The 22895-nt window shown below is 47.7% G+C and overlaps 1 protein-coding gene across 1 annotated transcript in view; it reads right to left on the bottom strand.

Moving 5' to 3' along the window:
* Nucleotides 1-10332, bottom strand: part of LOC106651002 (carbonic anhydrase-related protein 10) — a 114499-nt gene extending 104167 nt beyond the window's left edge. The window contains exon 1 of the mRNA XM_014369327.2: nt 9570-10332. Within this exon, the coding sequence (XP_014224813.1) occupies nt 9570-9636 (67 nt within the window). The 5' untranslated portion in view covers nt 9637-10332. The remainder of the gene's footprint in view (nt 1-9569) is intronic.
* Between the last annotated feature and the right edge of the window lie 12563 nt (nt 10333-22895).

Raw genomic sequence — 22895 nt, 5'->3', positions numbered from 1 at the left:
TGCTCTCTCGCTCTTTCCGTCTTTTTATTCGTGCGGCTGCTGCAAGGCGCTCGCGCACGTGTGTGTGTGTGCGCGAAAAAATGGGTGTGCGTCTGCCGTACTCAGAAATCCAATTTCTTGGCTGCGAGCGTGAGATCGCACGCGCAAAAAAGGATGCTTTATACTGTTTTTCAGTTGCTAAAGTAAGCTTTTGCCCTAAAAATGTTTACAGCTTATATACCCACACCTCTGACCTCCTGCAGCCTTTGTTTCTTAGCAAAACTCTCTGCTTTTAAATTTACTCTTTTAATATTTATAAGCGACCCCCGATATACGCCGTAAAATATTTATTTTTACACCTGTAACTTATTAAACAGTTGCAAAGAGATCACGAAGTTTGTGGCAAATTTTCGATTCGGAATAAGTTTTACACGTTTCACGAATTTATCGATCTCATGTATCGGTAACGCAAATGCCCAATATTTATAATAGTCTAATGTCTTTTCAAATTGTTTTAAAAAACATGACTATTAATTAATATGGTTTTACGCAATTTTTATGATTGCATTATGTTGAAAATATTAAATGCTTTTCAAATGACTTGATGAAATGATAATTAATTGTTGTAAAAAATTTAAATCAGTATTCAACCATTATGAATTCGGTAATGATACCACTTTGAGCCTTCGCCGATAGATGGAGAGTACCTATATACCCGTAACTCTGCAAGTTGCAAAGTTACAATAATTTCATAAGTAGTAGTAAAGCCCAATTTGAAAAACATGTTTATATGAAGGATGAAATTGAAAAGTGGAAAATTAAAAATAATTATTCTAAATTTATTCCAATAGTAATTTACGTGAGTTTTCGAAGGCAAAAAATTTATAAAAATCGTTACACTTCTAGTTCTCACTTGTCCAGTTTAAATAGCCCGTTCATGTTCAAGAAATTTGTTCGTTGGTTCAAAAAAAAAAATAGTCTTAGTATACAGAGCATTTCTACCAGAGTAATCGCATTAATACACTTTGGATAGTTAATCCAGACATTAGCTCTGCTTTCGTTATATCGAAAGGTTGGCTGGGCGAGGTTTTGTTTCATGAAAAGTTGCCGCGGCCTTGTCGCGACTGCGGCGTTCCTCGGTGACAATCGGTAAAATAGCGATATACGAGACAGAGAAAGATTTCGAATTGAAAAATTGAGGCTCGCGAGAGCGGGCAAAAGAAAAAGTGGCGCGGCGCTCGTGTTCTCACGGAGGGGGCGAAGGAAAAAAGCTGCCACAACGATTGTAAAAGTTATTCGTGAGTCGGGACGGTAGCGGCGGTGGCGGCGACTTTGAAAGCGCGATAGGTAAAAAATAAGTTTTCGCGGCCTGGAACGAGCTGTCTAAGAAAAAAGTATAAGAGAGTAAGCGAGAGAGCGAGAAGGAAGGAGGCCGGCAAATATGTATGTATATATATAGCAGCGCAACGCGCAGTGAGGTATGGTATATAGCCAGCAGGAGTCAGGGTGGCAGTTATTTTCCGCTCGACATCCGAGAAGGCTCGTCAGGCGTGTCACCAAGGCGACGACGAGTAGTAGTAGTACAGTATATATAGAGTATATAGTTGCCTCGCACGCAACGTACGTATGGTGGTAGTGGCTCCCGCAAAAGAAACTATAAGCATCGCTGTACCGACTTGCTTTGCTCTGCCTTACCGCCGCGCGTGCACGCCAACGCCGAAAGTTGCCAGCTACAAAATAAGATAAAAAACAAGCGCCTAGCGGAGCGGAGCTCCCTCGAGAGCTTCTTCTTTGCTGCTGGACCTTCTGCTTCGCATAAACAATTCTTCTCTGTGCTGTATACACATAGCTTGCGGTGCATGGCGCACTTCGAGACTCCGGCAAAATACTTATTTGGCGTGTCCTGCGTGTCAGTGTGTCGAGAAATGTGCCTTTATTCACGAGTTTGGGGTGCCACAGACAACGAGTCGATGCAAGGATGAATAGACTTGACTTTTGGCATCGCATCGGCAGTCTCGATGATATACAACGGATAACAGGTGACAGGTAAACGACGAGTCTCCCAAGTGGCCACTTTCTCGAAATATGACGAGCGAGCAATCGGTCCGATCACGGTGTGTACGATGCAGCCGCTGTATGGAGATCGCGAGGAGTGGCTATGCCGAACTCAACTTTAAACGGGATGAGCCACTCACACACGCGAAATAATCCAGCTACGAGCAAAGACTAGGTCAAGACAAGAGTATTTGCGAGTCTTGAAAAAAATGTCAAGCGTTCAAGCCCGAGATGCTCTCGTCTATAGAAAGGGGGAGGAGGAGGCGGAGAGAAACGAGAGGAAACGAGAGGGTAAAGAAGAACATCAAAGCTTGCGCGCGCGCCCTTGCAAAACAAGTTGAAAATGTGTAGCCCCCGCAGAACGCGCTGACGAAGTACAGGGTTAAAAAAAAAAGAAGAAGAAGAGAGAAAAAAGGAGCCTCGCTCGCGCACACGCAAGTTTAAGACACGAAAAAGAGAGAGAGAGAGAGATAGAGAAAGAGCCGGGTGTATATGAAATAAGGTAGCGGTCGGATGTGCGAGCTCTAAGGCCAGGGGTGCGTGAAAAGTCAGGCAGCAGCACAGCGCGCCAACAGGTTCGCCTAGCCTCAAGTCTCTCTCTTTCTCTTACTGTCTCTCGCTCTTCTTCTCTCTCTCTGTCTTCGGATGGGCTGGCTAATTTTTTTGACCCCATTCACGCGCGGCCGTTTGCTCGCACAGCTCGCTCCTAAAGCAGCAGCAGCAACGGCTCTGTCTTGGGAATGCCAAATGAATCTCGTTATGCTCGTCGACTCCGGGAGCAGCGCGTACCTACTATTTGGCCTCTCTCTCTCGCTTTCGTATAGAATACGCCAGGCGCATCTAACGGATGCTAGCCTACTTACGTATACCTATATTTAGGCAGACGCTGCTGCTGCCGCTGAAAGATATATGCCGCGAAGCGAGCTCTGGCTTGCGCGAAAAAAAAGGAGAAAAGACTGAAGGAAGGAATTGCAGGAAAAAAGTGTATAAGCGGGGGTGGGTAGGTGCTAAGCACGAATTGCAGCGAGCTGGCTCGGCGCGCGAGACGCGACTGAAAAGAGTAACACGTGCCCTTTAGTTTCCGCAACAGTTGCGTATTACGGGCCAGTGACGTATTGAAGCAGCTTGCAAAGCCGCGTGTATGCACAGTAGCGAGTATGTGCTCGAAGCGCGTAGAGCCGTGCGAGTGTCCGCTACTGCGTGAACGGTACCGTATAGAGAAGGACGACTGGCGGATTGGCTCGTGTTACTATACTACGTCGGGCTGCGCAGTGCAGTCGGCAGAGGGTCGGCGCGCGGCAACGGCAGGAAGCTTTCTAACGAGCAGGACGAAAGCTACGCGATAAGCCGACGAGTTCGTCAAAGTAATTCGCTCTTCGAGGACGCCGCATTCCGGTCACGTACACGTGCCGCTGCGAGTCGACTCTCTACTACGCCACTACTACCGCTCTATCTCTTTCTCGTCCCCGGCTATACAGCACGCTCCTCTCTCCTCTCTTTCTGTCTCTCTCTTCGCGCACGGTCTGCTCTGTGTCGCGCGCCAAGCCGAGCCGTGCCAGGGCTATATCCATCTCTATCTATGTACGTAGCTATAGATATACCTACAGCCCCTGCTGCTCGCTCACCTTATTATCCTGAGCTTCCGCACCCCCGGCATTGTTCTATATACATTGCCTCTCTTTATGCCCTCGTCGTGTCAGTTCTCTCTGTAGACGCGGCGCGAGCGAGCGAGTCGAGTTCTCTCTTTCTCCCTACTCTTTCTGTGTGCGCGTCTGTGTATACAGGCGCTAGCTCACACCTACAACCACGTGTATACATACGTATACATTTTCCTCTCGTTCTTTTTCATCTCGTACCTCGCTCTTCCCTACAACTCTTTTTCATTGAGCTTTTTCGTCTGCAGCGAGCAGCGCCAGCGAGTGTGATTATGCGCGCTTTGTGCCAGCGCGCGCGCGAGAGAGAGAGAGAAACGCTTCTCTCTTTCTCTCTTTCTCTCGTGCGCGCGCCTGCAAAGTCATACCTTCTCTCCCCTTGCCTACCGCGCCTCATCCCCGTCATCCAAGGCTTGCGCGGCTGTATTCCTCATCCTTGCTTTTTTTCAAAGCTCTTCTCTCTAACAAGCGCTACAGCTTGATTACACAACGATACATACTTATGCAGAGAAAAAGTCTCTATATACATGTGCACACGGACACGGACGCGCTTGGTATATACCATTTATGCTATATGTGTTTCGAAGCAAACGCGCGCGCCAGGCGTAATTCGGAATGATTCAATTGCTGTATAGCGGCACACCAGCGGTGGGATAATGACGTGAAACCGCTTTTGTAATTGCTCGACTCCGCGTTGATATATCTATACCACTAGTCGCGTCTCACATTTTATTATTTAATTTTGCAGCGTATAGCATCGAATCGCGCGCGATTTTTTTGTTTCGGCCGAGTCGAGATCGAGCTTGCGCCGCGCGCGGATTGCGATATCGAAAGCAATCTACTCTCTCCATCCATTCTTCCTCGCGTGTATACATATCTATATGTGCAATCCATTCAGCTTCTTCGTTAGAAACGAAGCTCGGAGCTTTTTCTATTTTTTCTTTTTTTTTTTAGAGGGAGAAAAAATAATAATAATAATTTCTCGCATTGGACTTGCGCGCGCGCGAGCTCGACTCTCGGCATACTTTTTTTCGCAGCTGTAAAATACTAAAACTGATAGCTCGACGGTGATATCGCGGGGATAGGGAAAAATTTCCTTCGCAATACCTGGAGAGAGAGCTGCAAAGAGAGAGAGTCACGCTATATATAAAGCGCCTTACACACTCGGCGCCGGAGCGAGTAGTAGTACGTATAGTAGGAAAAACTACGCCCCAAACAGCGTGTGGGCGAAAGCATCCTCCATAAATCGCCACATTATCTTATCTGGAGCGAGCGAGTTGCGCCCATGGCTTTTTTCAACCTGTTGTTTGCGTTCGTTCGGCGCGCGAGCACACGGCCCAATGGCCAGCGGTGTAGTACGGCATACAGTTGTAGCCCGCAGCTGCAGCAGTGCATCAGTTGCAGTACGTACGTACTAGGCAATCTCGCAGTTGGCGAGCTCGCAATTAAAATAAAGATAGCGCGCGCTGCTCGCGGGATACTTTACTTATGACACGCGTGGATCGGCCGTATTCGTATATTCGTTCGGCCGCGACTTAATCAGCGCGCGTGTCTGGGCGGTGGCGGTGGCAGCGACGTCGAGGCTAGCGAAATGGAAGCGAGATCGTTTGCCCGCGCGCGCTGGTAACAGGCTGCCACAATTCTCTGCGGTCTCTGCAGCGCTCTTCTATACATATACGCCCGCAAGCACACAAGTTTTGCCAGTTTGTATAGAGGTTCGCGCGCTTGCGTGTGTGTGTATGTATATATTTATTGCTGCACCTATATACGCGGCATATACGTAGGTGTACGTACACGCAGTGCTCGGAGTTTACGCGCGCGTGGCACAGTGGTATGGTTCGCAGCTAGAGCCTGGCTTTTTTCAATCGGGCAAAATTCTAATCGAACGACTTTTCGCGCGCGCATACGACGCAGCACAGATTTATATATAGCTATATATGTACGTGGACTACGCGCGCAAGTGTACGAACTCGGAGTTGCTGCTGCTACCCCCTGCAGAGCCGCGTCGAGTGGACCGTTAGCAATTTACACTCGGAGGATTATTTACGATGGGCGACGCTGTACAGGCCACGCTGTATATGTATATATATATGCGCTATGCATGCTACGGCATATATATCGTGCGGATCGGGTGCAACTATAACAATAATGCACGCGCTTGATTTTATTGACCGACAATGTGGCCGACGCTACACACGTATCTAGCAATGCTCACGCGAGCGTTGGCCGTTTTTTTTCTCTCGTCCCTGTTACTCTCTCTCTCTCTCTCTCTCTCTCTCGCTCGTGAACTCGGTGCTCTACGGCAGTTATTGTTATTTCGACGGGGGGTAGCCGGTGCTTTTTGTCCAGACTTCATTTCCGAGCCAGCGTGGCTGACGACGACGACGACGACGACGACGCAGCGAGACCAACGACGATGAGGCAGCAGCAGCGTCACGCACGGAAACGTCGATATTTTACGTGACTTTTGCAGTCGATGATACATGACACGAGCGCTCTTTGCGCGCGTACTCATCCTCCTCCTCCTCCTCCTCCCTCTACTCTACTCTCTCCCAATCTATCTATATACTCGGCGCGCGCGCTGCTACTGACAAACAACCCGCCAACAAACTGCATCGCGCGTTTTGTGTTTTGTTTTGCTTTTTGTCGAGCGGTGCAACATATTAACTACTATAAAGCGCGCGCACCGTTCGTCGTCGTCGTCGTTGCGTTGTTGTTGTTGTTGTCGATGGGCCGCACTCGCTCATCCGCCCTCGCAGGCCGTTATGGCGCGTATATAACGGGTAGCATCAGGTTATCGGCCGACCCGTGCGAAGCGCGACGGGGACAAAAATAAAAATAAAAGTAGAAAAAAAGCTCGCGACTCGTTTACTTATACTACTCATTTATCGGACTCGACGACGACGACGACGACGACTACGACTACGGAGGAGCTATATCGAATGAAGCGCGCAGCAGCGACTCGTGCAATCGGAAAGATTATAAAATGTTACCTCGTATTTCACAAGTTTACCCTTCCTCCCCCGCCGCTGCCGCCGCTGCCACCCGTCTCGCTATAAACTATGCATTCTCTGCATCGAAGGGGGAAGGCAGCAAACTTTATCAACTTTACTCGACGAGAGAAATTTTTCGCTCAAATTAAGAAGTTAAACGTTTCTCCGGGCACAACTTTCGCGTTTCTCTTATTTGACTTGTGTGCGCCGCCGCGGTAGCAGCCATTGTAGGAAATTATCAATAAAAACAGCGTATATAATCACTCGCCGCAGAATGTTATATACCGTCCTAAATTTTACGCTCCGACGCCCCCTGCCCCGCCCGTCCTTTCCCCCTCTTCCTTCCTCTGGCTCCGTGCGCGGCTAATATTTTACAGAAGAATAGCGTATATATGACGGTCTATCGCACTGCCACCGCGATTATTTACAGCTGCTATATATGTATTGGACTGACAGCGTGTGACGACGCCCACACCACCCTTCGTGCGATGGATCGACGTTTTTTGACAACTTATGAAAAGTTGGAGAGCCGTATAATCCGCGTGGCGAAATGTCAACCCGATATACGTATACGGAGCAGCGGCTCCTGCCATATCAATTTTAATACGAGGCCATGAAAACTCGCAATCGTACTTCTGCGGGCAAAAATGCAAATTCGTCCGTCGTCGCCGTGGCGCTGCTATAAAAGGCGCACAAAGGGGCGCAGCGGCAGCAGCAGCAAGTGCACAGGGAAAAAGGTTGAAGAAAAATGTACTACTCGTCGCAGCCGAGAGTCGGCCACAGCAAGATAGAGATATAGAAAGAGCGTATATGTGTATAAGGATGATGACACCGAACGGACTCCTGCCGGGTTTTGCCTAATCAGCGGATTTCGAAATTCCGTATTCAACGCCTGTGCGCACGGCCTGACTTTTTATTTGCTCTTATCACTGCTCTGGAAAAGGCATAAAAAATTCATGCGCGACGCCTCTCTCTCTCTTTCTCTCTCGCGCTGCTATACCCACCGTAAAATCCGCTGCGCAAGAATGTTTCTCGTAACTATTAGGGCCGCTACATAATAGCCTTAGCGAGCAAAAGGAGGACTATAGCTGAGCTGCGGCGTGGGGGGAGAGGGTGGGAAAAAAGGTCACTCGCGGCCATCCAAACTTTTTCATCGGAGCTCTCTTTTTATTGCACTTTGACGGACGTTCTCTCTCCTTCTCTCTCGCGTATACGCTGCGGCGATAGCAGCACGTGTAGCGCCGTAAAAACGTACTCCCGTAAAATAGCCGCCGCACGGCGACGGCTACTATATGCTGCTGCCTTTACTCCGGCGAGGGGGCCCATATGCGCGCACCAACACACCGTTCTCATTCGCGTTCGCAGCTCACCTATACATACACACACACGCGGCACCTATATATATGAGTCTTAACAATATTATTGCCAGCCAACTCGCTGCACATGTTGCTCGCGAATTACAAGCGCACAGCGCAGCTTCGTGCGAATATTCTCGCCTATATATACTTGTACCTGGCTGCGTCCCATATAAGAGATTTTAGATCGCGCGCTTGCAAAAGTATCTCGTTCAAACTCGATCGTACAAGCTCTTTAAGATCGAGCGAGATTCGATGCATTTCTCAAAGTTTGCGAAAAAAAGAAAATGAAAAAAAAAAAAAAATACTTATTACTTTTGCTAACGGTCATTCGACTACGGCGTGCCCATATTGCATTATATATAAGTTCGATCGTTCAAGAGGTTTTTTCCCTCTTTTACCTCTCTCGGGGTATTTCCTTCTTACACTTTTTTACGTCGTTGCTCTCGTCGTAAAGCAAAATTAAGCCTTAATAGAGGATTTCGACGATGATAATGTAAAACTCAGCCCATAAATGTCAATGTATATACGTATACGTAGTCGCGCGTGCAGAGCTGCAGTAACCACACGTACGTAACATCGTCAATTAAATCCAACGACGATCGGTTAAATTTTGTATGACTTTGGCGGTTATATATCGCACAAAAGTTATACGTTTTAATAGATTCTCCCCTGCGCCGAAAATTGGTAACGCTGACAGACTAATTTCAACTACAAAGGTTCGACACGCGGCGCGCTCAGTCGCTACTGTTAATGCGGCGCCAGCAGCAGCGGGGATGGGACTCGAATCAAGAAAAGGTAAATACATAGGAAAGTTATAACCCATTCGGTAATTATTTAAATGATTCGAATTGTGGGTATACTATTTGGGTGGGAGAAACTTTTGCACAAGTTCAATATTATTACAACTCCTATCTCGTATAATTTCACACACCAATTTGGGATGGCTTTTAACTTTCCGACAAAAAAATTCGAGACTTGATCTTTTACGTGCTTTACCGCGTTTGCGTTATTCATATTTGTTAAATTGCATTTAATCACGAGTAAAATCAATATTGACGGTATAATTTAATGGTACTCTAATATATTGTCGTTTTGATTTGATTTTGCGATGAAAATATTCATTTAAATTTAAAATGATTTTTTCTCTTGTTTTGATTATGATATTTTGATGTACAATGCAGCAGTAAAAGCCGTAATGTTTATATTTATGAATAATACTCATATATTCGATGATTCCAAGGTATTATTATTGTAAACACTTAAAAATACACTTGAGAAAGTTTGAAGATAAATTTCAAACTGACGAAGTACGCGGCTTTTAAACAATGAATAAAGAGTGTTTACGTTCGCGGTCACTCGAGAGAAAGTACAAACAGTGGGTAACGCAGAGGCACACACAAAGTTCGAGAACTGGAACAGTCGAGAATATAATAACAATAATTGGGCGCGTTGCATTCGCACATAGCGCAAAAAAGGCAAAAGATATAATTAATAGATAAATGTATAAGGAATAAAAAAGTGGTTGTACGAACCTTGCGAGATGGTGAACAGGACGAAGGCAGCAAAGAGCGAGGACCGAGCGAAGCCCAGGCTAACCATGATATAGCCGCGTTGATCCGGTCAGCGGCGGAGCGAGTCAAAGTGATGAAGATAAAAAAGGATTTCCAGGGAGCAGCAGCATAAATTGACCGAGACTAGGATTCGACATGAATCGAGAGTGACATATCGGAGCACAGGTGCGAGAGAGAGAGAGAGAGATTGAGAGAGCTAGCTCGATCTTCGGTCGAATCACTTGCCACACGTGCTCTTCGGCTTCACAACAACGAGGAGGTGCAATCGAGAAGATCGTCGAGCTGGAGGAGGCTCGAGCTATGTCACACGATGGATGCCTCCAGGGCAGCTCATGCTGGCGAGATCTTCATTCGAGAGCAGTTTTAAAAGCAGTTTCCAAGTTGAAGATTCGTGAGAACGAAGACGAAGTCGTCGGTCGGTGGCAAGCAATTTTGTTCATGGCTCAACCTTACAGGTCACTGATCCTCCAGTTATCTGCGGCCGAAGAACGATCGATCGGAGAACGCACGCTGCACAGTTTGGTGATCGGTCGAACTCTTTGGCGCGCGCGGGGCCCTGAGAGCTGCAAGCTCCGCCGAAACCTTGTAGGAGAAAACGTAGCAACTCTTTGGCGGGCCACTCGCAAAACTCGCGGGAATTTGTTATTATTTGGATTGGATAAAACAGACGCGAAAGCTCAGGAGAGAGAGAGAGAGAGAAAAGCTCGCGCGCAGATCCGAGCGACTCGAGCTCGCGCGACGCACTGAGGCGAGCGGCGAACACGTTGGCCTCTCGCGATGACGACGACGACGACGACGACGAGCAGCAGCAGCAGCACACGGAGGGCTGTCGCTTCTCTCTCGCTCGCATTCGGACGCGCGAAAGAGCTATGTGGATGCGCGCGGCGCCAACACGCCATTCCCTCCCTTTCTGTGAGAGCGCGAGGGGGATGAAAGAGAGAGAGAGAGAGGGGGGGGGCAGGGGGGATCAGGAAGGCACACACAGAGAGGCAGCTGCACCGAACCCCTCTTCCATCGAGAGAAAGGCCACGAGGTTCCTTGGAGTTGGAGGCGGCCGCAAGCTCTCTCTTTCTCTCTCTATCTCTCTGGCGATGAGCTTGCGCGCAACTTGCACGGCCAGCAGCAGCAGCAGCAGCATACAGACAAAGCACGTGCGGGCACGTGCACTATCCCCCCGCTCACGGCAGCAGCAGCAGCAGCAGCAGCAGCAGCAGCTCAACGGCACTTTTGCCTACATTCGGCCAAACTTATGACCTCCGAGGGGTCATTAGCGCACCTGCTAAAGCCGAAAGTGCACGCTGAGGGACCGCAAGAGCGCGGCCAGGATCTGCAGGGCACACAAACACACACACACACACACACACACACACACACATACATGGCCACGTCCCTAGAAGACCGTTCGGGCTCTTTGGGGGAACGCAGCTCTTTGCCAACATAACGGGCGCGTTCATGCATCGTTTACAACCTCTGAGATCATAGTTCGCTGCTGCTGCTGCTCCAAATCGGATGCATTGCGCTAGTTACGATGCCGTACGCAGCCTTATACTATACCATCGCTCGTAATGTGGGCCGAAATACGTGTGATGCAATTTTCAGCTTATATTCCCGGAGCAATCGACCAAGTTCATTGCTAACAATCATGCAAGATGCACTTTTACGAGCCCACAGGTGCAGCGCTTTGAAGCCACGCGCAGCTGATTCCCTTGGAAAAAATCTCGTTTATTGCGGTCGGAAAACTATTATCGATAAGGAGAGCTCGATTATCTTCGATTACGAGCAACGTTTCGGATTGCAGCGTCGTTCGCATATATATAACCGCGGCCTCGATGCGACTCCCGTGTCCTATGCGCGTACGTATTCATACGTATTAATAACAACGAACGCGCGCGCGCGGGGCATCCGTTACTCATGGCTTTGGCGCAAAATAGCGATCGCCGTGCGCCGGAAGCCAATAATCCGTACATTGAGCATGCATAATGAAAAAGCGCGAGCATCGAATCCGCAGGCAGCTGCTCTGCTCTGCTCCGCGCCGTTGCTCGTTGGGCCTGTGCACGCACGAATGTAGGCCGTTTATCGAGGAGCATTAACGAGTGTGCCGTACTGGCAGTAAACGCCCTGCAGGCGACGAGGCCGATCTACCGCGAGCTGGCGTATATACGCGCGCGGATATTATGTGCCTGTGCTCCACGCGGTGCTGCAGAGCAAAGCCGGCTTCAGCCTCTCTCTCGACCTGTGTGTATGTGTGCCGCCATGGGCGATGCGTATATACACAACGCCAGTGTATCAGATGCACAAACCTCCACGATACACACGAGGCAGCAGCGGCATATACGCGACAAAAACGGATTATGGTCGACGGATAAACAAAGCGGGGCCGCCCGGCCGATTCGAGCGATGAAAACCATAAATACAGAGCGACATCATCAGCGCGATCGACCACCACCCCCCGGAGCAGTCGTCGGATGCAATGAACAAAAGTCCATTTCACTTACTGGCTGCTGCTGCTGTATCGGCTATTGTTTATATGCCACGCGGCGCGGCGCATCACGCGCGCAGCAGCAGCCTTGACAGTTGCTGCAGGCGTATAGCTGATGTATATTTACACCGACTGCGTACATATATCCATAAGGCAGCAGCAGCAGCCGCGTTTCCCAATAATGAGCCACGAAATTTCAATTGCTCACGGCGAAGTGCAGCGGTATGCATGGAATAGCTTGACTTTTGAGACCGCGTTTGCGTGCAAAGATCGGCGAGATTTTTTTTCACTTTTTTTTTCCTTTTTACCTTCCGAGCTTTTGCAAAATAAAAAAAGAATACAGCTGTTTCGATCGATAAAACTAATTTACTCATATATCGGCGCTACGCGTTATTTTCGGAGCACAGATTTTCTCGTTGCCTCCTTCGAAATATACGAATAACATTTTTACTGACTTTATCCCGGAACGGCAATTAAACCTTTCAATCGAATCCTATACATTCATTTGAAAATCCTATCAAACATTAATAGTTATGTTTTATTTTTAAAAATTCCAACTGCTAGACTTTTTGCAGTCTAGAACATTAATTATTCACTTAAAAATGACATTTCCTAGCCTTCAAGTAATATACGTAGCCAATTTGAAACCGAATTTTATCAATCGTACTTTTTTTCAATAAAATAACATTTTTGAGGCAAAGCTTTACTTTAAAACTGATTGATGACGTACATTGCCTTTGACTTTTGCAAATCTTTAACTCCAACGACTGTTTTCTTATGTACATAAGTTAATTGTATGCGTATTACCGATCCAAAATTTTAAATTATCCATTACTTTAAGAAAATACTGTAAAAGTACATTTTTCTTATGTGAAAGATCTCATTGGAAAGACTTTTCTTCATCACAATGAAAAAATTTAAAACGGGTGTGAAAACTTGTTGAATTGATTAATCTGAGACACATCTAGAGTGAGCTATAAATAAATAAGAAACTTGGATTGAATCGCCTTTATTATGAAGTCGATTCTCTTTTAATTTATGTAGTCAATCCAAACAGCTGATTTTTACATAATTGCTCTATTCACTCGATAAAATTCACATCTTTTTGTGAAAGTAAATACAAAAATAAACAGAAGCCATTCGTCGAATCAACAGTTTATCTCTTCGAAACTTATTTGAAACGAATAAAATAAAATATTGACTGGATATCCGATTACTATATGCAAAACGAGGAATTTATGAAAAATATATATCCACGCAATACACAAAATGTTCATCGCGCGATGATTTATTGAATAATTAAATGCTAATTATATTTTAAAAGACGTGAGAGAAAAAATTTTTGCAGCGAATTAAAGAATCGTGTACAACAATTCAATGACGGAATTGATTATTCATGAAGAATCGACTGATTCGATTATCAAATCAGCGAAACGAGCTACGAGCGCCCGAAAAATGCAAATGAGATCGCGTAAAATATACCGAAAAAGGTGGCAGCTCGGCGGTGGCGGCGGCGATCGATCGCTGAAATAATTTTGATTTTGTCAGAACATCCGAATATAGTGTACAGTCGTGTATAGTAAGTGCAGCCAATCCACCAGGGGGAAGGCATTAGAGAGAGAGAACGAACCGATATAGACAGTAGAGGGTCAATTTTACAGGGCAGTGTACCCCCGGCAATAGCACAGCAGTATCGTACGTATATATACACACACATACACATACACTAGAGAAACAAAGTAATACTCGTCGGTCGAGGTTTATTCGACCTGCTACCTATAGTAAATGAATTTATATATATGTACGTACATCGGCGGTGAGCGAGAGGGAGAGAGAGAGGCACTGTGTGACACGCGTATCGTATATATCTATATGTATATAAATACAACAGTGTTTGACGACGATTACTGAGACAATTTCATTTTGCATTATCCCCGATGAAACGGCTCTCTCGCTCGCTGTTCGGTTCGGTATCACTGCAGCACTACTACTACTACTACTGCTGCTGCGCCCGGTACGAGCAGCAGCAGCAGCAGCAGCTCCCCTGTAATTTCCCAACATTTAGTGAATTTCCCTTCGGAATATACTGCGAATTCGCTATTCGTCTATCATTTAATCCGGTTTAATTGAAATTTCCACCGCTGCGCGTCGTCGTCGTTACCACCCGACTCCGGAGCTCGACGCCAGAAAAATGATCAAGTTAATGGCAAAAAAGTAAGTCAGTTTTTCGCTCGTCGTCGTCGTCGTTTTCATCCCTTATAGAATCATAATATATCGCGGAAATGTTACGCGCGCGCGACTTTGCGCTAGATTTAATATATCACGTAAGCGCGAATATATTGTCACTCGGATTGAGCGGACACGCTGCTGATGTCGGAAAAAAAGTAAAGAAGCAAAAAAAAATAATGTAACAGCGAATTTTTCCCACGATTGGCGTGAAAATCGAATTTTTCTCGAAGAGCAACATATGAAATAGGGGTTGAGAACATACGACGTCACACACGCGCACGACTACGACGACGCAGCTCTAGATCTTGTGCCTCTTTATACGTATATAGAGGAGGGGAAAAATGAAGCGCTATATAATATAGCGGCGCGGTTAACTCGGGTGACTCGGAAGGCGGTGGCGGCAGAGGCATGCACGTAAGAGTCGGCGGCGTATAGGCTGCTGCTGCTCATAAGCTGATTTTCTCGGCGCTATTCATCGGGAGCTCGGCTTTAGTGTGGCGTTTGCTGCTGCTGGTGCTGCCGGTGCGCGCGAGCATATAGAGCTTGCACATAAAACGAGGCCCCCGCATATACTACATACACACGGGGCTTGCTTGCTTGCTTGTGTACACGTAGGCGCGCGACTACGTGATGCGTGTGCGAGCAAGAAATAATCCCGAAGCGAAGAAAGTCCCTGGCAACACGCGCGAAACGCGACTCGAATGCCAAGCGCGCGCGCGCGAGAGAGAGAGAGAGAGAGCGCCGGAGCTTTTTCACCCAGCTGCCTCGGAATCCGCCGCCGCCACCACCGCATCCAGTACGCTGCAAGCGCAAACTTCCTTCTGTCGTGCTCTCGCGACTTATTTAAAAAAATTCCACACGGCTAATATGGCACAGAGCTGCGTAGCTATACTACGACGCTGCTGCAGCGGCGTCTTCGTTACAATGTACCCGCTCCACTAGTCATAAGTAGAGCAGCAGCAGGGCCGCATTTCGTAATTTCAAGTCAAACAGCTACTCTCGCGAGCTCGAGCTCGAGCTCTGTAAGAAAGAGGGCAGGAAGCGGCAGCGCCACGAATGCGGGTAATTAAGCGCGAGACCGTATACAGCAGCGCAACATCGCTATTAAATGCTCCTTGCTGCGCGGCGTGGCTCGTTCTCGGATTGTTTATTAAAACGGAGAACATTAGAGCATGCATTAACGCGCGCGCGCGCCACTGCAAAAAGCAAAGAGCTTGCGAGCGTATATATAATATGCTACAATTCGTGCTTGCTTGTTGAGAGAGAGAGAGAGAGAGAGAGAGAGCTGCTACTACGCGATTCTCGCTTTAACGACCGGTACGCGACAAAAGTCCAAAGAGGAAAAAAAGAATGATTTCCGCGCATCGAACGACGAAGATGACGACGCGATGACGAAGATGGCCGCTCGCAAAGCTCTCGTTTCCAAGTCATCGTGTCGACTTTGGTCGCGTACCGTCGGAGTCGTTTTATTTTCTAATCCTCGAGTTGCTCTCGGAAATTCGGACTCTCGAGTCCCGACGCGATGCGCAGACGACGACGACGACGACGACGCCGGTACTGGGGTGCCGGTCCACCGCCGCCTCAGTAGCTAGCCGCTGGTATGCGGAATTTCGCAATCGAAATAATTAATGCGGCTTGGTTGGCCGAGCTGCTCACGAGGCCACGAACTAGCTTTCCCGTATAGCTGCCCGGAGAGCAGCAAGCAGCAGCTGAACCTCGCCGGACATAACGTGTTACCGCATTAGCCCCCCGAGTTGAGCTTTCTCTGGTTGCTACTCTCCTCCCCTCGATAACTCGCAATCCCTCAGGTGCGTTAAGCGAGCTTTTGTGCCCTTGCATATTTATATGTATAACATACGAGCGCGTATACGTACGTTCGCAAGCGTGTATACGTATACGTATAATATGGCAGTTTATGTACAGGTAGTCGTGCACGGTGCGCGACTATGCTCGGCAGCATGTTTTGCTGCTTTATCGCGCTCACCGCAGGCTCGAGGCTCGAAAGCTGCTGCAAGCTCGCTCGAGCTCGTCTCTCTCTCTCTCTCTCTCTCTCTCTTCTAGCGATGCTTCCTCCGAGCGCATTATATACTTTCTCAGTCGCTTTCCACTTTTTTAGCTTCCACTGCTGCTCTTATGCTTCTTTGACGATGATACGCTTCCTTACATTGTCCTTTTGACTCTCGGAATTGCCATGCCAAGAGCAGTAGCGGCGGCAGCAGCAACTCCGCTGAGTGCAACGACGCATCGACGACGGTGCCGCTATCTAGCTGAAAAATTAACCGCTCGTCCATTATAGTTCATTAGCCGGCGTCGAGAATGTGCAGGGGCGCGCTAATATCAAAGGGGCTCTCGACACTCTCGAGGTAGTAGTACAACGTGCGAGCATCATCAGATTTTGCAGATTTTAGCGGCGTAAAAGTATAATCCGGGCCGCTGAGCAGTGCCCTCGACGCGACGAGATGTATATCGCTGCGTAAGCGAGAATCTTTTTGCCAGTCGATGCGCGAAGTACCTAAACGACAACGATGCCGACCAACGACCTATTGCAGGCTTGTTCCCTATTTATTATGGACTATAAGTGATGAGACGACGCGCGCATTATGTTTGCCGCTCGTGACGATGATGATATATACACGTGACCGCCGCTTGCATATACATAGCTCGAGCGCACGACTATGAGATAGCGCTGCAAAAAGTTGAGCACAAAGTAGATAATGTAATAAAATCTCCATGTACAAGCGGCGAGAATCCCTTGAGGTGCTTCCGCTTGGCTTATTTTGGCTCAGTCAAAAGGGACTAAGTAGCTGCGTAGTAGCTCTCTCGTCTGCACGCTCTCGGCGATGGCCGAGAGAGAGAGAGAGAAGATGTGGCCTCTGCGGGGACAGGCAGCTGTACATATAGACGTATCCAGTGAGAGGCAATAGCAGTGAGCAGAAGAGGAAAAAGAAGAGGAAAAAGAGCTAGGCAGAAGGAAGCAGCAGCAGCAGCAGCAGCAGCAGAAGAAGAAGTAACTGGAGGCAGAGCTACGCTGCTCGAAAGCTTTCGGGGTAAAAGTACCCTCTTCGGAACGAAACGTGACTCGAGCCGTTGCCACTGGTCGAAATAAACGTTCGACGTGCGGAGGAGCCTGACTCTACGCTCGCGCGCGGGGGTGTTGCAGCAGCGTAAAAAAACGGAGAAAAAAATACCCCAGCCCGCTGCTACTTGCCTCATGCAGCTGCCTGACTCTGACCTTTGAGTGCTACTTTGTTTGATTGCACGCGATAGAGATACGCGAGAGAGAGAAAGAGAGAGAGTAAAGTACGAGCCAGCGCTTGCACTTGACTTTTCATGAGTCTAACTTTAATGTATATAGATAGAGAATGCACCTACAGCTCGAGTACGTGGGTGTGTGGAAGCTGTGGGTTTGTACGTAGATGGTAGATTTTTCTCTTGCTCGCCGCGCCGAGAGAGAGAGAGAGAGAGAGAGCTAGAACGCGATGCTGCTGAGTGCAGCAGCGGAGCCGACGCGAGCGCAAAGCTCGCCCGAATACCAAAATCGTATGAAATTCAACGAAAAGCCCTAGGCCCCCTTCCGCCTTCGGCCTGCAGTCATGCAAGCTCGGCGCAGCTTTCTCTCTGTTTACGCGCGCGGCTCCGAAACGTGCACTGCTGCAGCTTCTACCAAAATCCCTCCAATATAGATATATATCACGACGTTTATATACACAGAGTAGCTGCTAAAGCTCCGGCGTTGATGCTGATGTTGCTCGTGTTGGGCTTGGTGTTGGTGCTGGTGCTGGCGCTGGTAGGTACGCGACTCAGCGAACAAGTGATTAATATTTGCCGAGCCCATCGCTCGCGTTTAGCATCAAATGCCGCGAACGCGAGAGTTGTATGTGCTGTTTATATATCCGTATATATATATATATATACGGTGCGTTATATTTGTATAATACCTCTAGGCTGGGGCTTGGGTGCAGTGCAGCAGTAGTATAGGCCAGGCTGCTACGCAGAAACGAGACGTGCAACGGAACGCATCGGGCATGTATACGTCCGTATCATTCGAATCGTTCTGCCCTCCCACCGCTGTCCGATATCATGCGAGTGTAAATAAGTAAACATGCATGATTATGGCTACGGCGGTTAATTAATTTCCAATACATCCCATCTGCGCCGCGCGTCGATCCCAACGCTGTCACCCCTGATGCGATAGAACATTAATAGCCGAAATTTCAGTCCAGCGGCTATACACATCCGCAAGCCTGACTGACTCTCTCTCTCTCTCTCTCTCTCTCTCTCTTTCTGTACATACGGTATACATCAACGTGTGAGTTTACCGATCGACTCACACACACACACACGAAGCTCACTGCAAGCAGGCAAGCACGAAAGCACAAAAGCCCCGAGGACCAGAGCGACTAGCAGCCTATCGTCAGGATGAAAAATCGCGGCTTTGAGAGAGACCATCGGTCAGCAGTAGCGCGACGGCCGATCAAAAGAATGATTGGAGCTTGCGATAAATACCTGCTTTGCCGAGCAATTACGCCAATGCCAGCTACCTTATAGACGAGCCGAATGGGACGAACGATCGGGTGTGTACAGCGCATAGGCAACATTGCGATCGTATACGGCATCGGGGCGATTTGCGGAACTATCGCGAGTAGCAAATCATTGACACGCGTGCGAGAGCAGCGCAAAGGATCATTGTGTACGCAAACATTTTTCTTGAAATTGACTCGTTAGTGCACTCGACCATCTCGGCTGCAAAAGTAGAGTGGAGTTGAGCTGAGTTTACTTAGGCCAATATAGACGCGTAATAATAAAAAACGTTGCCAAATATACGAGCCTGTCACGAAGCATCGATTGTTCTGTCGCTTCTGCTCCGCGGCTCGAGCTCTCTTGAGCCTAGCTCGACGTCGACGAGCTGAAAATGCAAAATATTATATACCGAAGCTATGGAATGCACTACCTAGTCCGGGGGAATGTCGCGGAAGCTTTTCGCGGTCGTCGTCGTTGAATATTCAGCGCGAGAGACTTTCCGCGTTTATTTTCTAGAGTCGTGCTCTGATGATTTTTGCATGTAGCAATCAACGCACACATCGGAAATTACAAAAAAAAGGAAGGAGAGTCATAGAGATAGAGAGAAAGGGAGAACGCGCGCAAAAGTAAGAGCGTTTTCGCGCGTAACTGCAAGCACACACATACATACGCGCGCGTCCGTGTGGCGCTCTACATTGCTGCCTACAATTCTGCTATATTTGTATGGTCGCACGAGTGTTAGCGTTCACATGTATACGTATACATGTTGCGTTACTGCACGAGGACAACACGCAATACTCCTTCGATTCGTATCTGTATGTGTGTGTGTAAAGTGCATAGAAAAAGCTCGCTTCTATGTATGAGCACGGCTGGTAGAAAAAATCCAAATCTGCACTCTCTCTCTCACGGTGCATGCAGCAGGACTCGGTGGCAGAGATAGGCAGAGATAGAGCCGCGACTATGTTGCAGGCAGGCAGGCAGGCAGTGTGGCAGCGGCAGCAATGGCGCGACGCTTTCTCTATTCACCGAGATATACCTATAAAACTCGTCAACACAAGAGCTGCACGGTGTAGCTCACATTTGGTGAAGCTGTACTGCGTGCCTGTGTCTGTGTGTATGCGTGTGCGCGAGAGCGAGAAAACGCATCGCGTATACACGCATACATGCACTCGTGTACATCGATTTTTAAACTTATATATACATCCGAGAACTGGGAACTTGACTAGTCCGTATCTACTGTACTAGTGCGCGAGTAATATAGTAGTGCAGTTGTGGCAGTAGCATTATAAGAGCGGCGGGAGGCAAATGCAGGTAGTAGCAGCAGTTCGCGTATTATGCCTCATATATGTACGCGAAAGAGAGAAGCCAAAAGGGAGGAAAGAGCAGTCGAAAAAAAGCTAGCGAACTCGGGTACGCTGCATATCTATGTATACGTGCACACACCTATACAGCACACACACACACACACGCAGACGGGAACGTCAGACTAGAGGCAAGGTAGCTGCTGCTACTGCTGCTGCTAGTGCCGCTGGAAGCTTTGGCAATGTGCATCAGCCGGGTGGGGCCGTCTTTTCAGAATTTGCCCGATTGAAAATTTATCTGATGTGTACCGAGTGCCAAGCAGCTCTCGCCTTCCTCTCCTTCTCCTCCTCCTATTTCTCCTTCTTCTACTTTTGCAGCACCAACTCGCACATGCACTCCACGCAGTTGTGCCAGCTTCGTACGTATTCGTACATAGGAACTCGTAGGTATAGAGATAGCTATTGCTGCGCCCTCCCCCCCCCCCCCCCCCCTTCGTCTTGCCCTTACGCCTCCATCTTCTCGACTTTCGAATATCTTCTCTCCCCGATATATCCGTTTTTACCCTGCGGTATTTTTTTTTTATCTTTTACAACACCTACGTATACAGTAACGCGCATTCTATTATTCCCATGCATGTGCCATTCTGGCTTGCAGCAGCCCAGCGTGCCTCATGTATTTCAAAGCGACGCACAGCTCTGCGCTGCTATCCTTATAAATTCTATCTTATCCACGACGTTTGAAGCGACGTCTCAGAGAAAGCCCCAAATGCGATCCTCATCGAGCGCATCAACTTTTCCTGCGTCTCTTATCGCGAGATGGTATCGATCACTTAAAAAGCCTGTACACGATCTGTAATAGTCCACGTGGTTACAAGAGGACGGCAGGATGCGGAGAAGCTAAAGCGCGAATGCAAAAAATCGAAGCCCCGCTGCGCGTGTTGGAGATTTGTCTTGCTCGTTGACGCTCGCGGCGCGCGGCAGCAGCGATCGTCGATAGTCGGAGATCGACGACCAAAGTCAAATCGACGGAGCTATTTGTCGACCGAGTCCGCTCTCTCAAGACGGGCCGATCAAAGTGTAGACTCACGGCCATTAGCGATGATACGTGGACTACTCGACTTTATCGCGATGTCGGAGAGAGAGAGAGAGAGAGAGAGAGAGAAAGAGAAAGCAATATAACGTCGAAGCTTTGATCGCGAGCATGATCCGAGCTACCGACCTTGATCGGCCCCCGAGACACCCCGTGTGAGCAACACACAGCTTATGCAGCTATACACGTATGTAGCAGCACACACGCGCGCAAGCTCGCGCGCTGATTGATGAATGCATCGACGCGCGAGCAAGTCTTTCCATCGCGCGGCACACAGCGCATTCTGGCGCTCGCTCGCGATCGACTGACGGATGTATCCTCGGCTTTTATCGCTCCGACTGTTCTCTTTCGAGTCTTAATAGCCGTCGCTTCGGCAAAAATAATTGACAAATTTAGATTTATCTTGCCAGCTAGCGCACGCGTGTTATATCGCTAGGCAAACTCGATGACCCCGGGAAAATAACCGTGTGCGTCCGGTATATAGATATATTTTCTTCTTTTTTTTTATAACCGACGAAAATTTGAATTTTTACGACCGACCGTAGTTTTTTTTCTCCTGAAGAGCTCTTTCTATATATAGATATTTATTATATATTTACCGATAGACCACTAGCCGATCCACTAGATGACACATTCCTGTTTCATCGACCATCGCGCGCGCCTCGCTTCATAATGAAGAATGTTAGGGGGGAAGCCGATATAAAGGACAGAACGATAGGGTGTATATCTAAAAATGCTCGCGTGCGCGGGCGCAGGTGTGCAGCGAGAGCACGAGCCGGGCCAGGATTTTAATTAACAAAATGCACCGAGCGCCGTCGCCGTTACCGCGCGTGTGTGTAATATATATAACAATGTAGCCGCCGATGCTCTTAATTGAAGCCGCTCGCGCGCCCGCTATCAGACTGACAACCTAATTTTTCCAAGGCGCGCGCGTGTAACGTCATAAAAAAAAATTAGCTGCCACGACGCACAAACGTTAAACCAATCGACATTATTTGCACACCCATTGGTTCGCTGGTTTTAGCGCGCATTTAGGATAATACACAGTGATAGAAAATAAAAACATACTGTCGTCCCTGAAAAAATTATGACGATTCTCAATGGAGTCTAATATTCTTCAAAGATCGAGAATCGTATACTGTAATTATTTTTTCAAGGCTACAGGATTTAATTAGCATACGCAATAAAGAGTAGGTATTTGGTAAAGATTCAACTGTTTCTGAAAAATTTTACAGATCAGTTCAACATCAGTAGGTGGATAACTGTATGATGCTCATACTTGCAAATGCTTGACGATAAAAACTTGGCTTCAGGTTTAAAATCTTTACACTCAAAAACAATGGATTTTTTGTCATCTAACTTTTCCTGAAATGTCATTTCCTCATTTATATGGTTGGCCTAAAATTAAAACGGTGTAATAGTTTTTGATAGTGGAAAAAGTGAACATAATTCAAATGATTGAACTCACCAATAATTCATTAAACAGTATTTCTCTAAAGTTTTTGGCTTTGCAAGAGTCCACCGAATAGAATTAATAATCGTCTACGTCCGTCCAAATATCGTTATTTAGATCTTCCTTCACCCTGAATATGGTAATCAAGTTTAATTAAGAGATTACTTTACAAAATATAATGGCACGCCCAAAAAATGGAATACCTAACAGTATA

The sequence above is a fragment of the Trichogramma pretiosum genome, unplaced genomic scaffold, assembly GCF_000599845.2.
Source record: "Trichogramma pretiosum strain Unisexual culture from Peru unplaced genomic scaffold, Tpre_2.0 scaffold139, whole genome shotgun sequence".
Classification (NCBI taxonomy): domain Eukaryota; kingdom Metazoa; phylum Arthropoda; class Insecta; order Hymenoptera; family Trichogrammatidae; genus Trichogramma; species Trichogramma pretiosum.
Note: the sequence above shows the minus strand (reverse complement) of the source record. Positions and strands in the feature narration are given on the sequence as shown.